This window comes from Gallinula chloropus (assembly GCF_964237585.1).
Source record: "Gallinula chloropus genome assembly, chromosome: 9".
Taxonomy (NCBI): Eukaryota; Metazoa; Chordata; class Aves; order Gruiformes; family Rallidae; genus Gallinula; species Gallinula chloropus.
The window spans coordinates 20940723-20962952 of NC_140094.1; the positions used below are offsets into that span (position 1 = coordinate 20940723).

The following is a 22230-nucleotide window of genomic DNA, read 5'->3' on the forward strand; positions in this document are numbered from 1 at the left end:
TCCTGTCCCCATGCCTGCGGCTGCAGTGGCTGTTATGGGGGTCCTGGCATGGTGTGACCCTGGCACCAAGCTGTGTGAGGGAAAGGGGGTGAGGGGGTTCAGCTTCCTCCCTCCACCTGGCAAGGTCTGAAACGCGTCTGACCTATCCTTGCCCTCCATACCCTGCGGTCCCAGGACAGGGTGAGGAGGAAAGCGAGCCGCTACGGCGGCCATCCCCCGGCCCCACGGCGGAGCAGGGGACGGAGGCAGAGCCGCCACCCCCCCGCCGCTGCCGGTTGCCCTGGCGAAGGCGACGCCACTCGGCAGCCTCCGCGCGAACAAAATGGCGGCGGGCGGCGGCAGCGGGGTCCGGCGGGGCGGGAGCCTGCCACGGGTAAGGCGGCGGCTCGGGCACGGGGAGACGAGCAGGGGCGGCGGGAAGGGGCGCTGGGCAGGATGACCTTGCCCTGCCCCCTCCGCACGCTAACTCCTCCTCGCTGCAGGTGCGGACACCGCCCGGCGGCCCCCTGCCGCCCGCCGCCGCCGCGGGGACCAGCGTGGTGAGAGGCGACTTGCTGGCTAAGGAGGAGGAGTACAAGTAAGGAGATGGCCGGGGCGGCGGCCAGTCCCGTCCCCTCAGCGCTACCGGGCTCGCTGCTGGCTGTCCAAATGGAGTTTACAGTTGATCTCCTGTGTCTGAGTCTCCCAGCTAGTTCTGCCAAAGCGTAGAGACGCGAGTACCAGAAGCAGCGGTTTAAGTTCGCCTCGGCGCGGAACCGCCTTCCCGCCGCCCTTTGACGCGGGCGCCGCGGGCAGGCCGGGCGCTGCTCTAGGCCGCGCTTCAGCCCCGCGCCACTGGACAGGAGATTTTCCTTCATGTGAAACGCTGACGTTATTTTTACATTGTGAATATCTAAGTGCTTAAGCTTGTTAAAGAAAACAACCCTCGAAAGCTCTAAAGCTTGTGAGAAACGCAGTGAAAGCACCTTTAAAAGAACCGCGCTGTTACCTGGCAGTTGTGGGCCCTTGTGAGTGGTGGAGATGCACAGGAAGCCGTGTCGCCAACTCAGTCACGCTCAGGGAAACGCTGCGAAGCGAAGCGTGCAAGAACACAAAACCTCCCTTAACCTCTACATACGCATACCAACACATTTTAATTATGTGATCACGCAATCATACACAAACCCCTGTTCCTAAGTACATCCATGGTAAGGATTGTGTTAAATAATAAAGATGCAAAATATATACTAAGCAATGACGTGGCCAGACCCAAGGGTATCCTTTCCCTCTCAGAATTACAGCTTAAACCTTGCTGTTTAACACAGGTGTTTTATTACTATTGATTTGACAGAAACCCAGGAAATTGTTGACACATAACTGTGTTAATACCTTGAAGTATATATATATTTCAGTGTTCCTTTGTAGGAGTTTGTAAAATTCACTTAGTTCGGGCAGAGATACTGTCATGCTTTCATTTATTACCTTCAAATCTCTCAAAAACCTCAGCACCATGTATTCTTACCCTTTCAGGCGACTCAACGCAGAATTAGCAGCGAAAACAGAAAAACTGGTGCACCAGGCTGAAGAACTAATGGTGAGTAGGTTATGCACTGTTACATAATTTAGCCTTGATTCACATGCACACAGGTCAAGTTTCAAAAGGAATTTAGAGCATGACAGCTAAAAGTATTTTCTGTTTCAAATGCAATCTAAGCTTTTAATGTTTTGGATGTTTTTTCCAAAATTGTAAACTTCTACTAAAAACACATCCAAAAATAGTTTTTTATATAATTTCATCAGGTAGGTAAGTGCTCACATAGATGAGTATTTGCTCAGATATTTATATATAAACCACACAAAAAATTGATTATATTTAAGAAAAGTATCTGTGGGTGGGTGGTTTTATGTCTTAAATTAAAAAAAAAAAACAACTTGAAACAAAGATAGTGTTGCAATCATCTCTTGTAAAAGATGACCTGCATTGTTCAAGCTGAAAGAAATACTAAGAATAGAAAACAGGTAGTAAGGAGGAAACTTGCTTAAAACAGAAAAAAGGTCTCAGTTCATTTTAAGTATTTTCTTCTAATGTTGGTGTAGCTATATACCCAAGAGAGTCAAGTTTTTATATGAAAATTGGATTAATTAAAAAAATAACCAACAACACAAAAAACCAGGGGAGGTAAGCTTTATATCCCAAACAGTTTGGAGGTGTTCTGCATATTAGATATATTCCTTGTAAGTGTGTTCAAATAAATAAAGTTTAAAAAGCACATTAAGTCTTTTGGAAAGCTGTAGTTGTATGCACTTTTCCTACTGCTCAAAAGTCATTTGTGTATGTCCTGTGAAAACACTCTCCCTCTTGAGCTGTGATAAGCTGAGGCTAACTGCTTGTCATTTGACCAGAAGCAGATGAAGTGTCCAAAATAGCATGTAGTCTCTTTCCATTCAAAAACAACAAAACCAGTTCTTTATTCATTTGGAGGCTTTTTCCCCCCTTCTCTAAATACAACAAAGATCAAATATTCTCAGGACACTAAATATACCACATGGCACTGCCAGATTGTAAATACACATTTAACAACAAAAGAGAAACAGTCTAAGTTTAAAAACACCCAACCCCCCCAGAGCACCAAAAAGGACAACTGCCTTTTGCTCTGGATTATGCTTTCTAACTGTAATTTGCAGAATTAATTAATTACAGAAACTACCTGAACATTCAGACTGAATTGTTCTCTAAAATACGTGGAACATATCAGTGTGGAGTTCCAGTCATACTACATGAAAAGAGATTTATTTTTAAGGCTTATTTTGTAATATGGAAAACTGAAAATCTGTTCCACCTGCTGTGCATTTGCTACTCCTGTGTTTCAGAAAGAAAGGAGGGAGTGTCTCAGATGATGTTAAGTTGGGCAAAAGTTTTACAGGCAAAAGGCCATTACATGTTGTGGAGCAGAAATAAACGTTGGGGGGGCAGCAGTGACATTCTGATTTTTAGCCATCTTATCACATGCTTGAGAAGTTCTTTTCCACAATACACTGCAGTTTCCGTTCTCTGCTGTAGCAGACTATAGTTGTTGTGATCTGTGATTTACAAATACATATTTCATCTTTAACAAATTGTATTGACTTTTTTTTAATAAAGAAAGGCCAACAGGAGATACTCTCTAGACCAGTTTCAGTACAGACTAAGTCAAGTGAAGATGAGAGACAGAGGTACGTGTTTTACAACTGCTGCATACAATTTTATGGGAATCTTTCACTCTTACCCTGCAACTCATGCCCTAGACAGGCTCCTGTTTGATCTATCCTTGCAGCATACTGGATTGGTGAAGTCTAATTTTTTTTCCTATTATTTGAAACAATACTAAGGAAGTGTTGTTCCTTGTTATTTCAAAGTAGTCTTAATTTTGCTGAAATGCTCTGTCAGGACGCTGAGTAGTGCTGGCATCTGAATAAAGCACGGTAAGGTAACACTTCTCTTTGCAGTACAAAACAGTGGATGTTTTTTAACCAGTTCAGCTGACAAAGCAGAGCAATAGATACCGGTTCACACTTAACTTGGCCTAAATGTTCCTGGGACAGGAAGTGCTTTATAAAAAAAAACCCCAAACAAAACCCAAACAGACAAACATTCAGCTGCCACCCTCTGGCACTTGGCTATCATTACACTTCTGAGGCTGATACACCTTTGTGCTGTACGTATGCAGAGCTGGGCGTTTTGGCCTGTGCATTCACACTCATTAGCTTTAGAGTGGATACATAGCTGTACTCACTTCGTTATTCCAGGGGCATTATTGTTTACTTAGTCACTCAAGGGGTTGTATATCAATAGCACAGCAAGTAGGTGATTTGAAGAGAGACAGATACAGAGTTTATGAAAGATCTCATCTGCTAGGTTCCTCAATTTATGATGCTTCTAATCTGGGTAACAAAGGTACAGGACCAACCTACAAGGGGCTTCAAACGTTAAACTGCAGTTGGGAAACAGTTTTGAAATAGTGAGTGTGAAAGCCTGCTAGGGATGATGAAATAATTGCTTCTGTGCAGAGTAAAAGCGAAAACAAAAAGTGAGGGTATTTTTTGTTATGATTGTGAAAGAGTTTTTCAGTACACAAAAAGGTGTGACAGGAAGTCCTGTGATAGAAGCCTGGCTATATCAGCAAAAGTTCGCTGCTATAGTTAAAATTATTCCCAAGCTGGTTTAAAGCTGCATCAGTCAGAAGGGGGCAAGAAACTCCATGTGTTGGCAGTGTAACCATACTTTGGAAAGAAATTCTGGATCTTGCTTTAGTTTTAAGTTCTGTTTGATGGGCTTTGAATACTAGACACAAGATTTTCAAGCAGCTTCAAATTGGAGTTGAGTTACAGGGTTGTTTTATGAAATAACATGAGGAGAAAATTCAGCCCCAAAAAGGGAGTTAACAGCTTTGCTGGTATGCAGTTGAAATAAATGGGGGTGCTGGAAGAATTTTAAAGAATATTGGCAATTAGCATGTCAGAATAGCAAGTGATCTACCAATTACCTACATAAATTAAAACACCTTAAAAACAACCACAGTCTGTGTTCTGTTAGACATTTGAGAGAAGAATTTAAATCCCATGCTGTAGCAAAAAAACCTGGAAGTGTGTGGTAGGAATTAGGCACACTGCTTATCCATGAGTGAGCATTGAGGCCATTCAATTAGATTAGTTACAAGTATTTAATATTTAATTAAAGAAAATTTCTCTTTCAAAATTGCACAAGGCCAGAAATCTAAAGGACTCGAGAGATTTTTGAAATATCCATGTGAAATTTCCACTGATTCCTTTAAGGAGAAAGAACACCAAGGCAACTTGAAAGAAGAGCAGAAACTGAAGCAAAATAGAAGAGGTAGTACTGGGGAGGGGGGGAAGGCAGGTTAAGAGAAAAAATGAGCAAAGTAAAAAAAGGCACCAAATATTTAAGTCCCTCTCCAAGTCAGCACGTATTTTAAAATACAGTGTTTGAGAGTTCTACAGCATCGTTTTTGCGGAGAAGCTTGAATTGCAGAGAGACAAAGCAGCTCCAGTGACACCGCATTGAAATCAGCTTTTGTTTACACTTTCACTCTTCAGAGCATTGCCAGGCTCATGGCGATGGGAACTGTACGCGCATGGGCAAGCATGCTATAGGCTTTCAATAGGATTAGCAAACACAAAGGGCTTGCTCATGCACATGCACCTCGTGTTTACATGCAGGGATGGAATTGTTAAACACTAGCTTCTGTTTCAGTGTTGCCACAATCCTCTAGCTACTTATTTGTATACCTTTCCAGGATTTCACTGACCAAAACAACTATAGAGCTGTATTATAAGGTTTTAAAGATGGGTTGTCATATATGGGGAAGAGGAAAGAAATAAGGTTAAACAGGTTTGATGCATTTAACAAACAGTGAGGGGGTCTGGGCTTTTTTTATTTTTCTTTTAAAGGTGGTCCTGAGACAACAGATACAGTAGGAACAAAATAGTCTATTGATGCAAAGAGAATTATTGTTTTCTTGAGTACAGAATGTGTTGTATTTTCATATTTTTCAGAATAGCATAGAACTGCTATTTCTGTGGTAGCAAATCCTCACCTTCCACATGCTCCTAAAAGCAGCCAATAGGGAGGAAGCATGAGGAAAATAGGGTAAACAGACAAAAACTAATCATCCTATTCTTGAAGTCTGTTGCCAGCCACACACAGACGATTTCTCCTTTTTTTTTTTTTTTGGATTAATAAAATCTGGAGCTTTGTGCAGATAATTCTTGTTGATGAATGGATGTCTGAAATTTTTAAAGGCAAGATTTAAACATTTGCTCAGATCAGCTGGACACAAAAAAAATTAAGGTGACTTGATGTGCCTGCAATGTAAATTTTATTTCAGGTCTTTCATAAATCAGCAGATTATTTGAAGTAAAAAAAAAAAAAAAAAAAGGTAGTAAAAAAGTAGCCTTTCAGTACAATAACATAGCTTCACATAACTCACTCTAAAAGCAAAGAAGTTCTATATATATGACAAAAAACTTGACCTGAGTAGTACTGAATCGCAAGACATAAGATTCAGATTCTGGTGCATAAGCAAACTATAATAGCCAATTCCTTAGACTCACCAGCTGTACATAGCAAATGAGGTAATATGGAAAGACAGAGACTCAGACTGAAGCTGTGACTGGACTTCATTATGTTCCCACCTGAGCTGTGTTGTTTAATCTAGACGTTTAAAACCTTATTCTCCTGATTCTGAGGCAGGGGTTGACTTTTTATTGTGAGAAGTAATTTTGTTTACAGTTATTTTTTTCCCCTGCAGAGGTCCATTCTGTCCTGAAGTTTCATCTCTTACACACTCACGTGCTAAGGTATCATAGCCAAACCTATCCTGGCTCATTTCTCTTTTAGTATAATTTCTATGTGGTACTTCTGGTTTTCAGGCAGTGCAACACCAGCGATTTACATGGGTGGGAAGCCAAAAGGAAACTATGTTTGAGCAGTGCCACAGGGACAGTGTTAGCAGGGGTTTTCAGTGCCACTGCTGGTTAAGTGGCCTTACATCCCACGTAATTTTTGTGTTCTAAGTTTCCTCATCTGTAAGTATTGATAGAAGTGTTTAGTGTTTTGAACATCAAATTATGAAGTCCAAGTGCAAAACAGTAGAACATAATTCCTTCCTTTCTCCCCTTCCCTCCTCCTCCAGTGTAACACTAAAGGCAGTGCTACTGTCTTGTAGAGGTAATTACAAACAAGTAGTCAAAACAACTGAATACAGAAAGGGAAATAATGGAGAAAGGAGATTGAGATTAGGAAAAACACCAATAGTCTCTAATTACAATTACATTGAACCTTATAGGAGGTGAGCTAAAGCTTCCAAAATAATGTCTTCAGTTATTTATAAGAATAGTGGAAATAAAGCCAAGTTTTGAAGAAATTTTGCTCTAGGCAAATGTAACAAAAATACTGTTAAGATCTTCCTTCCACAGCGAATTTATAAGATTAAATTAATGCGTAAAAATAGCATCTTTGTGAAGGTATAAGCATTTTTCAAATAAATACCCTCTGTTGACAGTCCAGTAGTTAGTGGCTTGATGATAGCTGAGAGCTTTGCTTATGCATGAATTTATTATGAGCACATGTGCAGAAATAAGGAAATGACTATTGGATGTATTATAATTTGGGAATACAGACATGAAAGTTGCAAGATGAGGACAAATGCAAATAAAACTGGAAAACTGCACTTCTGAAAGACTGAAAAGCAGACTTTTGAAAGTATCCTTGAGTATGACTAGAAGAAAAAAAAAAGCACAAAAAACCACTAGGAAAAAGTAATTCCTAACTAATGGAAAAAAATCTCTACTTTCTGGAAAACATTTGTAGCTGACAAACAAGAAGAAATGTGATTCCCTGCCCACGGCTCAGAACAGACCATACTCTGCAAGTAAGGGAAAAAGAACAACTTCAAGGTATATTATATATATATATCTCTGTCTGCAATAAAATATTTTAGTTGATTTTTTTACTATCAAGTTCTATTTTTATTCATGTATGTTTTTTACATATATATGTGTATGTATGTATAAAATGTATCACAGTTTTGGCCATTCTCAGTCAGCTCCACTGCGTAGCTATCTCAGTTTACTTGCATAGAACACCAAAACATGTTAGTGGACACGTGTGCCTAATACCACAGCAGGGAGAGCATTGCTTTCTGCTCAAGCAGCTCTCAAGGCTGTTTGAGCTGTTCAACTGTGAGTTTAAACTCACTCTTTCAGTGAAAGGCTGCCTAATGAGCATAAAGGTGGGAAATACATCCTCTGAGGCAACATGAGACACCACACTTGGGTGGTGCAGACTGATTTGTCCTCAGACTTGTCCCCAGAGGACAAGAGTCAGCAATAGCGGCACAGCTTTCAGGGGTTTCAAACTAGAAAGCTATAGTTCTGTAGAGCAAATTCAAGGTTGCAAAAACAAGAAGTGGAGATCTGGACAGAGGAAAAGAATAGAGAAATAGATAAACTGTTAGGAGCAAATTACAACTGCCACAAGATACAAATACCAGAATAGGATGAAAATTGTCTGCAAGGTGGCAGCACAGGTGTCAGACTGAGGTTGTTTTTCAGTACCTGGGAGTCACTTGTGCCTCCCAAGATACCCTGTGTATAAGATGTGTCACATGCATTTTGTTTTTATGAAGATTTTGGTACTCAGCTTCTAGGATCATTCAAGTTTCCTAGGCCAGGCATAACCATACAGCAGTTGTCACAGTAAGGTAGGAGTACAGCTCACACAGAGGACAGAGTTAACGTGTAGGGACAAAAATAACAGGCTTCAAGGCAGATGACAGTAGCTAAAGCCAAAACAACATTCCTCTGTTGCTTTCTTTTACTCTTTTATGGTTATGAAGTTGTTGGATGAGACCACACACACCAAAATTCTTCTGAATAGAAAATGTTTCTCTGCCTCCTGCATTAAAATATATAAAACCTTGTAATTGTTGATGTGGAATATGGTCATGGTGTCTCACATAAATGAGACAACGTTACCAATGCACCTTTCCTATGAATGTGAGCAATGAAGTTGCATCAGGTAAATAACTGTATACTATTACAAATAGAAAATATCCTATATTTTTGTAAATTGTAAATTTAAAGTCTAGGGTTTCCTTTTTTTTAGTTCAAAAATAAGAAATCTGGAAGTACAAAGTGCTGATGATGTCACAGAACTGAAGGATTGCATAGATTTTTCCACAGCAAAAACAATAAGCAAAATAGAAGAAAAACTAGAGAGAGGAGGCTTACCAGAGCATCTAGATGATGACATTATTCCAAGTGTTGCAAATGAAATTGGAGCAGGTAGGTTTCCTCCACTTTTATTTTTCCTTCCTGACTGTTAGAGATGAGTTCTTGTGGGGAACAAAGGAAGGGTTTCTGTAGAAGTTACAGGGAGAGTTCTAAAGCCCTGAACTTAAAGGAAAAGGTTTTCTTCATGTAGTCCTAGAGGAAGATCAGGTCACAGATCAATAATCACAGGAAAAAAGTATTTCCACCTTTGTAAGAAGAGATTTAGATGGTCACATATACTGAATACAAGCATAACATTTGATTAATTTCATTGGGGAAACGCTAAGCTTGTGCTCCCAAAGAGATGAGCTTCAGTCCTTTGCACAGATTCTGCCTTTAGAGGAAGAAGCCTTTCCTCAGATCAAGGCTGTGAATCTCAGTAAGTGACTTAAATGAGAAGAATATTTCAGCTACTGTGCTTGAATGAGAACCTTCCAGACACTTCCCCACTCCAAATTGTGTGTTAAGGTTTGTCCTAGAAATAGAGTAGGAATGGGGGTTGCAGCATTTACTAGTAAAGCTAAAGGCACGATGCACATCTGTCCTCTTGGCTCTGATATGATAAAAGTGGGGTTATGCAGTTTCTTACAATGCTAAAGCAAGCATGAAGCCACAGGTTCACTGCAGTACTGCAGAATGCCTAAAACATCTTTTAATCTAACAGCATGATGCCCACGCAGTAATAGCTTGATTTCTAACCTTGTGTAATTCTCTGCAAGACTTCTGATAGTAAGGCTCCCAAAACAGATCCCCAGATACTAATTTTTTATAGTTCTTGCTCCTGAACTAAAAAGAAACTGCTTTGGACTGTAGTGGAAGCTTACACCAAATAAATTCAAAGTATCTCTGTGAGAGTTATTACTGGTGTCTAGCAATCAGATCTTGTGGACAAAGGGCATGCATTAGATCATTGAGAAATGTTTCTGTAATAATTAAATGAAATGACTGTATTTTAATGTTTGCTTTCTAAATTTGAAATTGACTATTTAGAACACTCCTTAACTTGGTAAATAGGTTGTTGCAGAGCACGCTAGCAGTGTTAAACTCCCAGAGCAGTTACAGGTTTCACAAGGAAGTGGATGTAGATAGCAACTAGGCCCAAATGCAGAGTGGGCTGATCCCAGGGTAGTGGGAGTCTCTTAGTAAGGGATTCCTTAGGTTTATGCCTAGCCTTTTAAGCCTTTCAGGCCACTATGCTGATAAGTCTCCGTAGTGTTACCCTTTCTCTAAGCTTGCAGTGCTCATCCTGGACTGAGGTTCCATGTACATGATCAGAGGTCATCACATATTTCTGCCAACACAGTACCTTACACCCTGTTTTTCTCAGCGCCTGCTTTTCTGGGTTCTAACTCATCAACTCTGCAGTAACAAGCACTGATAGAAGCACACAGACACATAGAAAGCTGAAACTCTATTTTTATCCAACATATCCTCACATATAGAAACAAAATACCTGAATGTGTTGTCTCACTTCATATTATCTCAGGAGACGAAGGTACCCATTCTGTACTGTAGGACATAAGAGCCTTTCAGATGTCCTTTCTTTACTTAACAATCCCTACACTGATGCTTACTTTATAACTTACAACCATCCTATTAGGTGATACCCCCACCCCCTTATCAGCCTTGTCAGGTGATTAAAATTGTCCAATTAGCAGCTAATTGTTTCATTATCTTTACCTCTTGTGAGAATTCAAACTGATTTTGGCTCATAGTCATCTCCTAAGACTGATCTGGTTCTGGTTGTGCTCTTGGATTTCCAACAAGGGTTACTAGTAAGAGCTGTTAGTGACATAGAGCTGTCTATGACAGAAGAGAACTTGTCTGTGGACTAATAACTAAGTAAAGGAGGAAACAAAATAGTAAAAAAAGAAGCAACCATTTTTTTCCAAATCACTCTAGGACTACACCACTACCTATCAGGGACCTTACATGGCCCAGTTTACAGAAAAACACCTGGAAAAGAGAAAGGATAGCTGATAAAGAGATTTGTGTGTATAAAGCTAATTTTAGCTTAGTTAAAACTGACATTGAAGTGTTGTAGAAGAATATCATAGTACTGAGTGAAGTGATAGGATGGAGGTTTATATTCAGCATTAACCACTACACAAAGTAATGCAGATTAAAAAAACCCAACTTCAATTATACCTATTTCTGACTTGGACTTTAATTATTGCTAATTAAGATGTCTTCAACAGCATAAACGTACTGCTTTCTCACAGCGGAAAAGGCAAATGGATTGTTAGCAATCCTTCAGAAGATAACAGAAAATGGAATATTGTACTGTGAGCATTACACTGTTATAGAACTAGTGCTACCCCATCTTGAGTATGACACACAGGTCTGTACACCCCATCTCAAAACCAGGCAGTAGAACTAGGAAAGATACAGGGAAGAGCACACAGCAGCAACTGGAAGTGAGGAACAACTTGAATTTGAATCTTCAATTTGAAAACAGAAAAATTGAGGGCAGTATGAAAGATTCTGTAATGCAAACAGTTAAGGGTAAGGAGAAAGCTGGCTTTTTGTAAAGCAAACACCAGTAAATGCCACATTAAATGGGATTTAAAGCAAGCTATACAAAGGGTTTTTCTTTCACATAATGCATAATTAAATTAGCCAGTGCATTGCCACAGGATATTGTGAATGCCAAACTACAATATGTTTTATGAAGAAAAACAGACAATTGTATGGGAGTATATGAAAGAGTACTGAACTTGATGGCTTCGATATGGTCTCCATCTCGAGATAGCCACTAGTTACCAGGAGCTAGCAGGGTGTGACAGGAGGAAAAACCTCAGTCTGTATCTTATTTTCTCCTGGTGTTTTCCTAAATCCTACTTATTACAACTGCAACTGACAATTGATAAGGGAAGGTGAATGGCATAAAAAGAATTCCCAGGTTCAGCTCCAGGTAATCCTCCTCTGCTTTATTCTTTTCCACCTGTACCTGCTGTGGATAGTGGTTATTCTGTGTTGCTCAGCTTGATCCCCATACTATTTTTGTGTTTGTGCCTGTGGAAGTTCAGAGGGAATTCCTTGTGAATGATCTGGGAAGGGGTGGGGAACAGGGAGTAAAAGAACACAGTGTTGACACAGGTGGTTTTGTCCCAACAGTAGTATGTTTCTTTGCTGTCCAAGAGCAAGGAAGTACTCCATTTGGAATAAACATCTGGTTGGGTTGATTTCATTTTAAACTACTAACTGAATAATGTTAGCAGTTGTACTTTAAAAAAGCATAGACTGCTGTTTGGGAGAGGTATTTACCTGTGGTATGACCTACAATATAGTTTTTTTGACTTCAGTCTCAAGGAAAGCTGCCATGTGTAGCATAGTATGATGCCAGTTCCCACTAAGTTTCAGTTTTGGAACTATGAGTCTCTTACATTTTAAAGATGTTTAGGTCAGTCGTTAAAAGGAAAAATGTGTACAAAGCTTTGCCTGGGAATGAGAAACTTGGATAATTTATTTAGAAATCTGAGGGGTTTACTTGCCTATTTCTCTTTAATAATTATAAACAATGTAGTAGGTTTTAAAAAACAAGGTGGTGAAAGTGATTTATTGCATTCTTTTCTGCATTGAATAATGAGTACCTGTGGATGTTAAATGTAATTTTTTTATGTTCACAGAAGCCAAAATCAGATTTCTTAAGGCAAAGTTACGTGTTGTGCAGGAAGAGCTGGATAGTGTAGTGTGTGAATGCAGGAAAAAGGTAAGAATTGCTTTTTCTTATCTGTAGGAACAGAGGGGGCTTCCCCTCTAACAAATAATCACAAGAAGAGTTCCTTCACCTTTTCTTTTCATGATTTAAGAACCCAAATTCTTCTTACTAAAATGTTCTAAAAATTTAGAGTCAAAAATAGTAATTTCTGTGTGAATGTGATCTTGGGCTAAATGCTAGTGAAATACACTTAATGAAGAATTTGAGACAGGAAAGAACCACTGGGAGTGAAGACATGCCCCAGCTGTAGGGACACTGTGGTGCTGCAGAGTGCCCTAGCCACAGCTGCTGGCAAGGAGAGCACTTCCAGAGCCTGAGAAAAGAGCAGGATACAGTAGCAGTTAAATACAGATTTTGGTGTACAGAAAGCAGAGGAGTAATGCCCAGAGCTGGGTGAGGGGAAGAGAGGGATGTTTGGGGCAGACTGAGAAATAAAAAAGCTTGAGAAATTTATTCAGGTGCTTTGGGTGTCCTTGGTGGAAAGAAGTGTGGAAACCACTGATATGCTGTCCAGTTTACGTGGAATATTGTTATCAGAACAGAAACCAGGCTTTCTTCATTCTCAGAATTACACTTGCTGCAAGGAATTGTATTTGTAATTACATATTTGGCCAGATCAGTTTGAAATTAAGGCAGTGTGAAGCTTTGCTGGTAGTATACTGTTAAGAGTATACCACAAGTCAGTTTTATGATCTGCACTGTCTGGCAATATGTTTTCAGGTGATGCTCAAACATCTCTTCAAGTGTAAGAGCTTAAATAGTTTACATTTGTCTGCCAGAGGGATCACTTCTTTTTCATGCATTTCTAATCAAGCAAGACTTTTGAACTAACTTTCCATTTTACACAATTAGATGACTATTAGCTGTGGTCTCTTAACTTCAGAACACTTTTCCCACCTGTTCCCCAGGCTAAAATGTGATGGTGACATAAAGAATATATTGCAAACCACCTAACTGTTTTCTCTCAACCTTTCAGCTTTTGAGTTAAGGACTGAGGTGATTTTTATCAGTACAGTTGCTTCTGCATTTCAGTATTTTTATGCTGTGATGAGATGAAAGTTGTTACTTCAGGTTTTAAAGACATTCTCATTTTCAAATACATTCCAAATTCATAATTCCATGTAAAGAACACTACAGAATTCAATTACTATAGCAGATGACAGAAGACAACCTTGTACCTATTTTTGTCCAGCTCCCATCGCACTCTACATGTAAATAGATCAGTTTGGGTATGAGTTCCTCTGGTGTGAAAATAACTGCTACATTCAGGAGGCCACAAAAACTTCAGATTGGCAAAGCCTTGAGATAGATTCCAGGTTTTGTTCCAATTCACAGTCCAATTATAATAAGGAAACAGTAAATCTGCTTTAAATACAAAGAAGTGGAAGTTTCTGAGGTACACTGAGGTCACAGGGAACTCAGTGTAAAGCACACGTGGTTCCCAGGTGAGACGCACGTGTTCCTAGGAGCTGAGAGGACAGGAGAGAAAGGCTTGCTCTCATAGAAACTCCATTTCTGTATATGCCTTGATTTCTTTTTCTTAAGAATTGAAGGGCATAATGTATCTCTGAAATAACCTATATTAGTATTCACTTACTATGTTTAAAAGGATATAAAAGAAAAATGCCTTGGAATTATAATGCTTAATGTGGGATATAATTGCCACTGGGTCATGAAGCTAATACAGGATTCACTTGATGTTAAAGAGAATCTTGAATTTGAATATTTGATGTATCCTAGATCGTTAGCTTGCTTTTAAGTCAAAACCAGATCATCTCCTAAAACATAATGGATTAATTTATCAGTAATTATATTCTCTTCTTTTTCCCAGCATTTTTTGTCATACATGCATTTAAGGATTCTCACAGAAATGTCACAATTTCTGTGTGCCCCTGTTACTCACAGCAATCTCTAGCATTTCCATAGACAGTTCTCAAAACCTTTGAACTATGATGAAGTGCTGCAAGACAATTTCAAGTAAAAGACCTGAGAAAATCAACTGAGGAAAGTGTTACTGTTTTTTAAAGTGTTGTCCTGGTAAATTGGTGTTGTTTTCTTAGTTTGTCTTAGTTGTTTCTTAAAATTGTTGTGAAATCCATCATGAAGAATCTGAACATTTAAAAAGAATGGAATTTTAAGAAAACATTATCTTCTTATCTACAAGACATATATTTTACTGCCTTTTATTTACAACACATTGCTATCACATTACCCTACTGTTGCTTCCTTGCAATAATTTAGTTGGGATTTTTTTGCTAACTGCTGTCAAACAGGATGATGAAAATCAGTATTTAAAAGCCCAGCTTAAAGAGAGTGAAGAAGAAACCAGCAGACTCCAGCGAACAATCAGTATGCAGCACTCCCAGATGGAAAAGTACAAAACCTTGTCACAAGCAGCAAACAGGAGAAGCGAGGGGTTACAACAAGAGGTTGTTGCACTAGAAAAGGTATTGCAGATACTTCTTTCATTTAGCTCACAAAAGGAAAAAAACCTGCATGAAATCACTCTCTGTACCCTAATAGATTCTTGCCCAATGATCCTGTTAGTGTCTCAATCTCATGGTTTTAGAAATTGTATTTTTAAATGGCCTGATCACTTTTTAAAAGGAAGAAATAATATATTATGCTAATTGCTTTTCTTCTGCTTCTAAATCATATATTTCTGTATTTTAAAACTAAGTCCTTGTATAAAAGACCTGGAAGAGACAAAACAACCTTTTCAGAAATGGCTGTCAAATTCACAAAGGAATCTTGAAAAATACAGGGAAATTTCACTTTTCTGGTTTTAATTGTTAAAAATTACTTTTGGCTACAAGAGTTCTATTGTAAACTGTAGAACCTGGTGAACATTTTGACAAAAAAAGCCCAAGACACCTGCAGCTTCTATTAGAATCTCCTGGAGGTAGAAGAAAGGATGTGTCTTTGTTCTTGAAAATGGCTGTTTGAAAACGAGTTGCTCCAATTTGGGTGAATTAAAATTAACCTGGCTCCTGCTGTAGGACACATATGCAAAATTGTATACGTGCCTAGTTGTACCAGATGGCCTGCATACACAGCTTTGTTTGTTTGGAACTTAATATAAGAGCAGCATGTGTTTTTCTTTAATTACTCAGACCTAGAGAGGTTGACTTCAAAATCATGTAACAGACAGAGTATCGTGCAGTACATGTAACATAACCAGGAGAATGTTTCACTGAATAATTTGGTAAAACCAGAACATGACTCAGCTTAACAAAGTCTCATTATACTTCCATTAAATCATACTGTGCATTTGTACAGGCATGCTTTCATCTTGGCATTATGTAGTTCTGGCCCTTTAAAGTGTTCTGAGTTTGTGTATTTGCACAGATACTTGGAGGTTTTAAGCTCCCTTAAATAAGTGCCCTAATTGTTGATTCTGTCAGGAAAAGTATCCATTTGCAATACACATACTACTCACTGGCTCACAGGAAATGGGGCAGAGGGACTTGCAAAGTCATTTTGTCTATTCTCCTAACCCAAGCCAAGATAGGTTGTGTCCAAACCACGGTGGACATCAGTTTGTCTAACCTGTACATAAAGCCTTCTGTGATGGTGTAATTCCTTAGACAAACTCTGATGGTTCTTGTACTAGGCACAGCTAGAAAGTTTATTATTAGGAGATGTCTGTTGATGGAAAGTTCATTCACTCCTGCTGTACAGCTACCATATCCAAAATGTGCTGGCTACTAGGAGGAAAGCAAGCTGCCCTGGGAGGGCTTCTCACAGATGAGCTCTCTGGTATCACACTCGTAGGTTACGCTGGTGTCTCTTCCTCTACTGAAACTCAGGTGTCTCAGCCATGCCAGACCAGTGGAGAAAATTGAGAGAGTGAAAAGGAATGTGGTTGTAGAACATAGTAGTTTCCCCCCCATACCCCTTAGACAAACATAAGAGAAAATTAATCCAGCTTTTACTCAAAGTATTGAGGAAGTGGCAGAACCCTTGCCTGCTTACAAAATAAAACACTTATTTTGGGCATTTTTATGATGAAAAGCTTGAATGTATTTACCAATAGACCCTCGCTGGATGACTTGTAAAAAAATCCTTGATAAGGTGTTATGTATGACAGTAAATCTCAAAAGGCATTATTATCATTATTAGAATTCTTTCATTAAATTCCATGACGGGCTGATACATAATTTGTATTGCATGCAGACTATTTTTTTTGGCCGTTAGCTGTTTGAAAGGTCATATCCTAAAGCTTTTCATATTGATGCAGAACAACATACACAGCATGAAATATTTAGTGGACCATATTCACTGCTCTTGTCTCAGTACAAGACAAAGAGGTCTGGGTGCTGTGCCGCTTGTTTTCTGTGGGAAGGCAGGTTCAGCTTCCAGCAGATGAATGAGGGATGTATGATGATGCATGCTCACGTGTTCCAGGGAGGGGCTCTGCTCCCCACTAGCTGGGCTTTTACTCATCATTTTTTAATCATTCAGATGGACAGGTTAGTGACAAAATTAAAATGTACCATTGTTTTATGTCTATTCTTGGAGGAGACACGTGCACCAGGAGAATTTTGGAGGATTGCTGAGAGCATCTTACTCTCCTGTTTCCTTCGTCCATTTTGGAGAAGGTTCAAAGCTTCCCAGAAATACCTGTTCCAGTCTTGCCTTCACCATAATGTCTTTCCTGTATATATGTGTGAATGTATTTCTTGGATAAGTGATGTGAAGTTGGAAGTTACCACCATCAGAGCTGGTGTAGAGTTGAAAAAATAGAGGAGTTACTCGGAAATAAGACAGTCAGAGTAAAAGATGAACAAGCTCCCTGTCCACTCTGATTTGGTCAAAACAATCTTTTTGTGCCCAATACTAAAAATTTGATAGTCATTTAAAAGAAAGTCTGTTTCTTTTTCATAAATGACAAGATGTGCTCTTTCTGCCAGAATTGTTTATTTCTTCTACTCTGTCTTTTATCTGTATTCCCTGATCTTTAATCTCATTATTCTGTTCCTCTTCTTGGTCTCTTTTTCTCAATTCCCCCATTACAGCACGGGAAATACTATCATCAGAGATGAGAGGAAACTGGTTTGATTGTTGCCATAAACACTTGATGAACTATTTTCTGCTAGATGAAATAGTTACTATCCTCAGCCATATTCAGTAGGCTGTTTTAACTTCTTGTTGGTAATTGCTTGTCTTGGGAAAAGTTCAAAGGAACAGGTGGGAAGAAGCACCTGGAAATACTGTCTCCCATTCCAAAATCTGCCACAGAGTGGACATACCAACACCATATTTTTCTTGCTAAACATACAAGGTTTTTCAGTCAATCCTGTGGTCTGACATGATCAGTGCCACAATTACTCTAAGAGAAGGTTAAAGCAAAGATGAGAAAGATGCCTCTGCAACGTTTCAAAGAAGGGGATGTTTTAATTATGGAATTAATGGTCTTTGGGTGATTCTGCCTGCAGGCCAAACAAGTCCACCCCACAAGGGGAAGCCTTGCTGTAAGTGTGTGGTCTGTATGGGTTTCACTAAAACACTGTTATTCATTATGTTTGTTTTTATCCTTTGCATCTTAAATAGGAGTTGGAGAGGCTGAAGCGCGTACACAAGCAGACCTCAGCCAGTCAGAGCGCAACCGAGGTTCGCTTAAACAGGGCCCTGGAAGAAGTAGAAAGGTGTAAAGCAGAGCTGAATAGACTGAAGCAAAGCAACAAGGTACAGGGGCTTAGGAAAACACGTTCTAACTCTGTAATCCCTCAGTAATGCTTGAATGAGACAAAAGGTTTGATCAGCTTTGGAATACTGTGTCTCTTACAGGTGGTCCCAAAGGTCACTTAGGGCTAGTCCCCAAAGGGCTCAGGAAGTTGTCATCTCGGATGATGCTACTGCAGCCTCTGCTGGAGAAGGGCATGTACAGAACCAAGTCACAGCCTTTCTGTTATTCCCCTTTTGAATGACACTAGATGTGTTCAGAAAAAGGGAGAAGCACACATACACACCTAATAACCTGCACAGGCAAACCACGGACCGAACTGTTGTCTCAGAGATTTTCTTCTTAAGTTTTAATGTAGGGTTATTTTGATTAATCCAGTTTCTTTTCCAGAATGTCATGTGTGACTGCTGTTTGTCACTTTGTTATGTAATGCTAAGCTTCACTGGTTGAAGCATGGCTTTCATAAATAATACATTTCTCCTTTTCTTCCCATTGTAGGATGTAGCCAACCAGGAGCTCAAAACAATTGAAGAATTAAGAACAGAAAACAAGAAACTGCAGAAACAAAAAGGAGAGCTAATGACAGGTTTTAAAAAGCAGTTAAAATTAATTGATATTTTAAAGAGACAAAAGGTAAGGACCAGAGTACTGTGGTATTTCAGTTAACAACCTCTAGCTAAATGTGTCTGTTGTCAAGTAAGGTAATCACATAAACTAGAGCCCCAAGACTGGAAGGTTTCAATGCAAGGGAGCAGCAACCTCACTTTTATTTGTGCCTATTGCTTACATTTTGCTTTATAGCAAAGGCTCAATATTCTTTTGAATTGACTCCATTCCTAACTTTAAAGATCCCCTGTCACCGTGAAGAATTACTACTGACAAGCTTTAGGACCAAGAGGATCTATTTGTATGAGAACAGATATTGTTCAGGTAATAACCACAACTCCCTTAGGTGCTGTGTCAGTAGAATCCAGTTTAGCATGTGAGAAATGTTCTTTTAGGTTTTTTCCTCCCAGCATATTACTTGTGGTATCAGCAGCTGCAGCAAGCACGCCCTCTCGGGAGCGAGCCCATACAGCCAAGACCTACTTTCTTCCTGGGTTCTCTAGTAACACCATTTCTTTTATTGGTGTTCTATACATGTACAGTTCTGCCCAGATGTGAATCTGCTTGTGTGTCAGACACAAAAAGAAAAATGTAAAGAAATACAAAAGAGAGAGAGAACTTATCCTGGGTGTGAATTTACGAGACTGAAGGGGTTGATCTCTGTCAGTGCTTGGAATGTCCTGCATAGTTTGAATCACACACCCCACAGTAACATCTGCACAGCTGTTCCCATCCACATGGCACCTGCAGCTAGCCTTCTGTTGAACATCCTTTGATGCATTTCACATCTCCCTCCACTCCTGACCCTCAGAACATAAAAGGGAGGGACAGGGCTACTGCCTTTCAGTTTCATTAGCAGCTGAAGCTGAAATTCTATTCTAATTCTATTCTATAAATTCAGCAGAAGGTAGGTAGTAAATACTCGTTGCCAATTCATGATCCAGCTTTCATAGGAGGGTGTAGTGAAAAGTGGATTAATACTTTAGATAGAATCCAGCTGAAAATGTATTTAGCTATCGTACTTGATAAAGGTGTGCTGGTGTCCCAGAAGGGAGGGACTTGGAAGGAAACCTCAGACACTGCAGAGTACCTCAATACCTTATATTTCTCAAAATGTATTTTCAGCAGACCTGTCAAACAAGCTTCAATGGTACAAATTGAAAGACCCTGTGTGTTTACATGGAAACAAATTAAAGTGAGAGGAGTGTATACTAACAATAAGTTATATTATTATAATAAGTTGCCTAAATCAAAGAATTTTCCACTTAGTGATGCATCTGGGTCTCAGTTTCATCACACCTTTCACTTACCAAATACTTGGGACTGTGTGTTATTGTTTGTGTCCATTTTCCTTCTGAGGAGACACACGATCCATTGCAGAGCCACAGGCTTCACAGTTGTCTAGGTAGGATCTGAACACCACAGAGCAGCTCACCTCTGATGGCGTCCTGTGCTGCATCTAACGTGCTGCTTTTGTGCTGTCAAACCAAAGCTGTAAGAGAGCCAAAGCAAGGCCAGCGTGGTGACTTGTTGAGCAGAAGCACCTTAGAAGGGCCAGCCTTTGAGACAAGAAAACAAAACATTTGATTTACCCTTTGAGCACTCCAGACATTTTGTAAACACTGGTGAAGCTGTTGAGCCCCCCCAGAGGAAGAATCGTTCTGTGTGAAGTGGCACCTTCATGTAACACAGTGCATGTAGTTACCCTGAGAACCAGGAGCTGCAGTCTGGAAATGCATCCTTGAATCTGGAATACCTCACAAACACAGGGCAGGAGCATAGGCAGTTGGCATAAGAGGAACTGGGGCTGCTTGTACAGTTCCAGGACAAGGGAATTTTTCCGGGAGTTATGTAATACGGAGGAGATCTCGGGGGTTCATCTAACAGAAATAGTGCTGGCAAGCCTTTGGCTGGCCTTTCTAGCTCTTCAGGTTTGAGAATGAACAAATACAGCATTCATGCAAAATACACTCCAGTCTCATTGTCCTCTGGACTGTGAATTCACTGAAACAGCTGTTGGTGTATTCTGTTAGTGAACCAGAGCCACACCCTCAGATAAACCCCACAAAACCTTGTTGAATGCATTTGGGAAAAATTAACAATATTGGACCAGCAGATAGTAGAGGAAGCCACTTACCTTTTCTCACCAAAAAATGGATGCTGTTAGGTCTTCTTTCAGCACAAACTGGGAAGAGGATGGTGCCCACTTTGCCTTTTGTAACTTCAGGCAGAAGGCACAGGGGAAGGGCAGCTAAAGCTCACATGTGTTCAACATGAATAATCACCTGAAGGATGTCCAGTCTGCCTCACACAAGCCTTTTGTTGTACCAATAAGGAAAACCTAGTTTGGGGGTGTAGTGTTTGTGTGGCAGATTCACCTGCACATGGTAAGTACCACCAGCCTGAAGGTGAGGGTACACTGCCACATGAGGAGTGAGGAGGGGAAAAAAACCCCAAATGTGTGAAGTACCAGGAGTAGGATGAGTTGCAGCTGGTAGGAAGTAATCACTGGGGTTGCAGTTGGTCTCTTCAGACCATTCTCTGCTTGTCTTGAGAGAATTTAATTGAAAATCTTCTTTTAAAAGGCACTAAGGGGAGTCAGTCTGAGCTTCACCAAGCTGGACGGTGTTACACTGCCAGTGGGAACTGCACTATGCTCTTGCTTGGAACTCACCCTTTGTCTCTATAAACCCCCCCCCCAACAGGCTCCTTGCAGACACAGACTGGTTCCTGTTCTCCCAGCACACAGCTTTTCAGTAATATCCAGGCCTCGTTACAACAGGGGTATTTTTAAAGCAGCATAAGAAACTAAGAACAGCTATTGGTCCTGTTTTACTAGAGCCCAAGTTGCCGTGTTCAGCACAGAATTTATCAGGTTATCCCTACGCTATAAACTTCTGCAGAACAAGATGAACAGCAGCTTCAGCTTAAACAGGGGAACATCCCTCACAACCATAGTATGGCAAAACAGAATGAGAGATGTGAAGGCCCTTTGTGCTACCCCAGGTACACAGGACTTGGTATTGGTCATTCACACTGCTCTACCTTCTAACTTACTTCATTTTTTATTCAAAGATGCACATTGAAGCTGCTAAGATGCTGTCTTTTACTGAAGAGGAATTCATGAAGGCTCTGGAGTGGGGAAATTACTGATTCCTGAAAAAAAAACAACTTGTGTTTGAGGCACGAGTCAGCTGGTACAGTATTTTGGCATTGTATAGGAACGTTAGTAACTCTTTATCCCTATGAATTGATTTTGTTGATTTCTCTTACATTTGAACTGTTTAACTGTTAAAAGCCCAATAAACTTGTGATGTAGCATCATATGAAATACAAATGTCTACTGAAGTTCCAGGACAAATTGTCCATTCTGTAAGGAGCTGAGAAGCACAGAGCTAAGGTAATG

At 39.9% G+C, this 22230-nt stretch overlaps 1 protein-coding gene across 1 annotated transcript; it reads left to right on the forward strand.

Annotated features, from left to right (window-relative positions):
• Nucleotides 1-307: 307 nt before the first annotated feature.
• On the forward strand, nucleotides 308-22089 carry TEX9 (testis expressed 9). Its single transcript, XM_084268075.1, has 12 exons — nucleotides 308-373; nucleotides 483-577; nucleotides 1510-1573; nucleotides 3122-3192; nucleotides 6288-6336; nucleotides 7349-7434; nucleotides 8645-8823; nucleotides 12441-12523; nucleotides 14806-14979; nucleotides 18086-18220; nucleotides 18717-18851; nucleotides 21900-22089. Exons 1-12 carry the CDS (start codon nucleotides 323-325, stop codon nucleotides 21975-21977), a joined length of 1200 nt encoding a protein of 399 aa, XP_084124201.1. The 5' UTR covers nucleotides 308-322; the 3' UTR covers nucleotides 21978-22089.
• Nucleotides 22090-22230: the final 141 nt, after the last annotated feature.

Excerpts from the sequence above, each read along its gene's own strand:
- TEX9 (XM_084268075.1), top strand. The coding sequence starts at position 323 with ATGGCGGCGGGCGGCGGCAGCGGGGTCCGGCGGGGCGGGAGCCTGCCA. Across the intron at positions 6,337-7,348 it reads TTACACACTCACGTGCTAAG|CTGACAAACAAGAAGAAATG; the intron begins GTATCATAGCCA and ends AAACATTTGTAG. Across the intron at positions 18,852-21,899 it reads ATATTTTAAAGAGACAAAAG|ATGCACATTGAAGCTGCTAA; the intron begins GTAAGGACCAGA and ends TTTTATTCAAAG.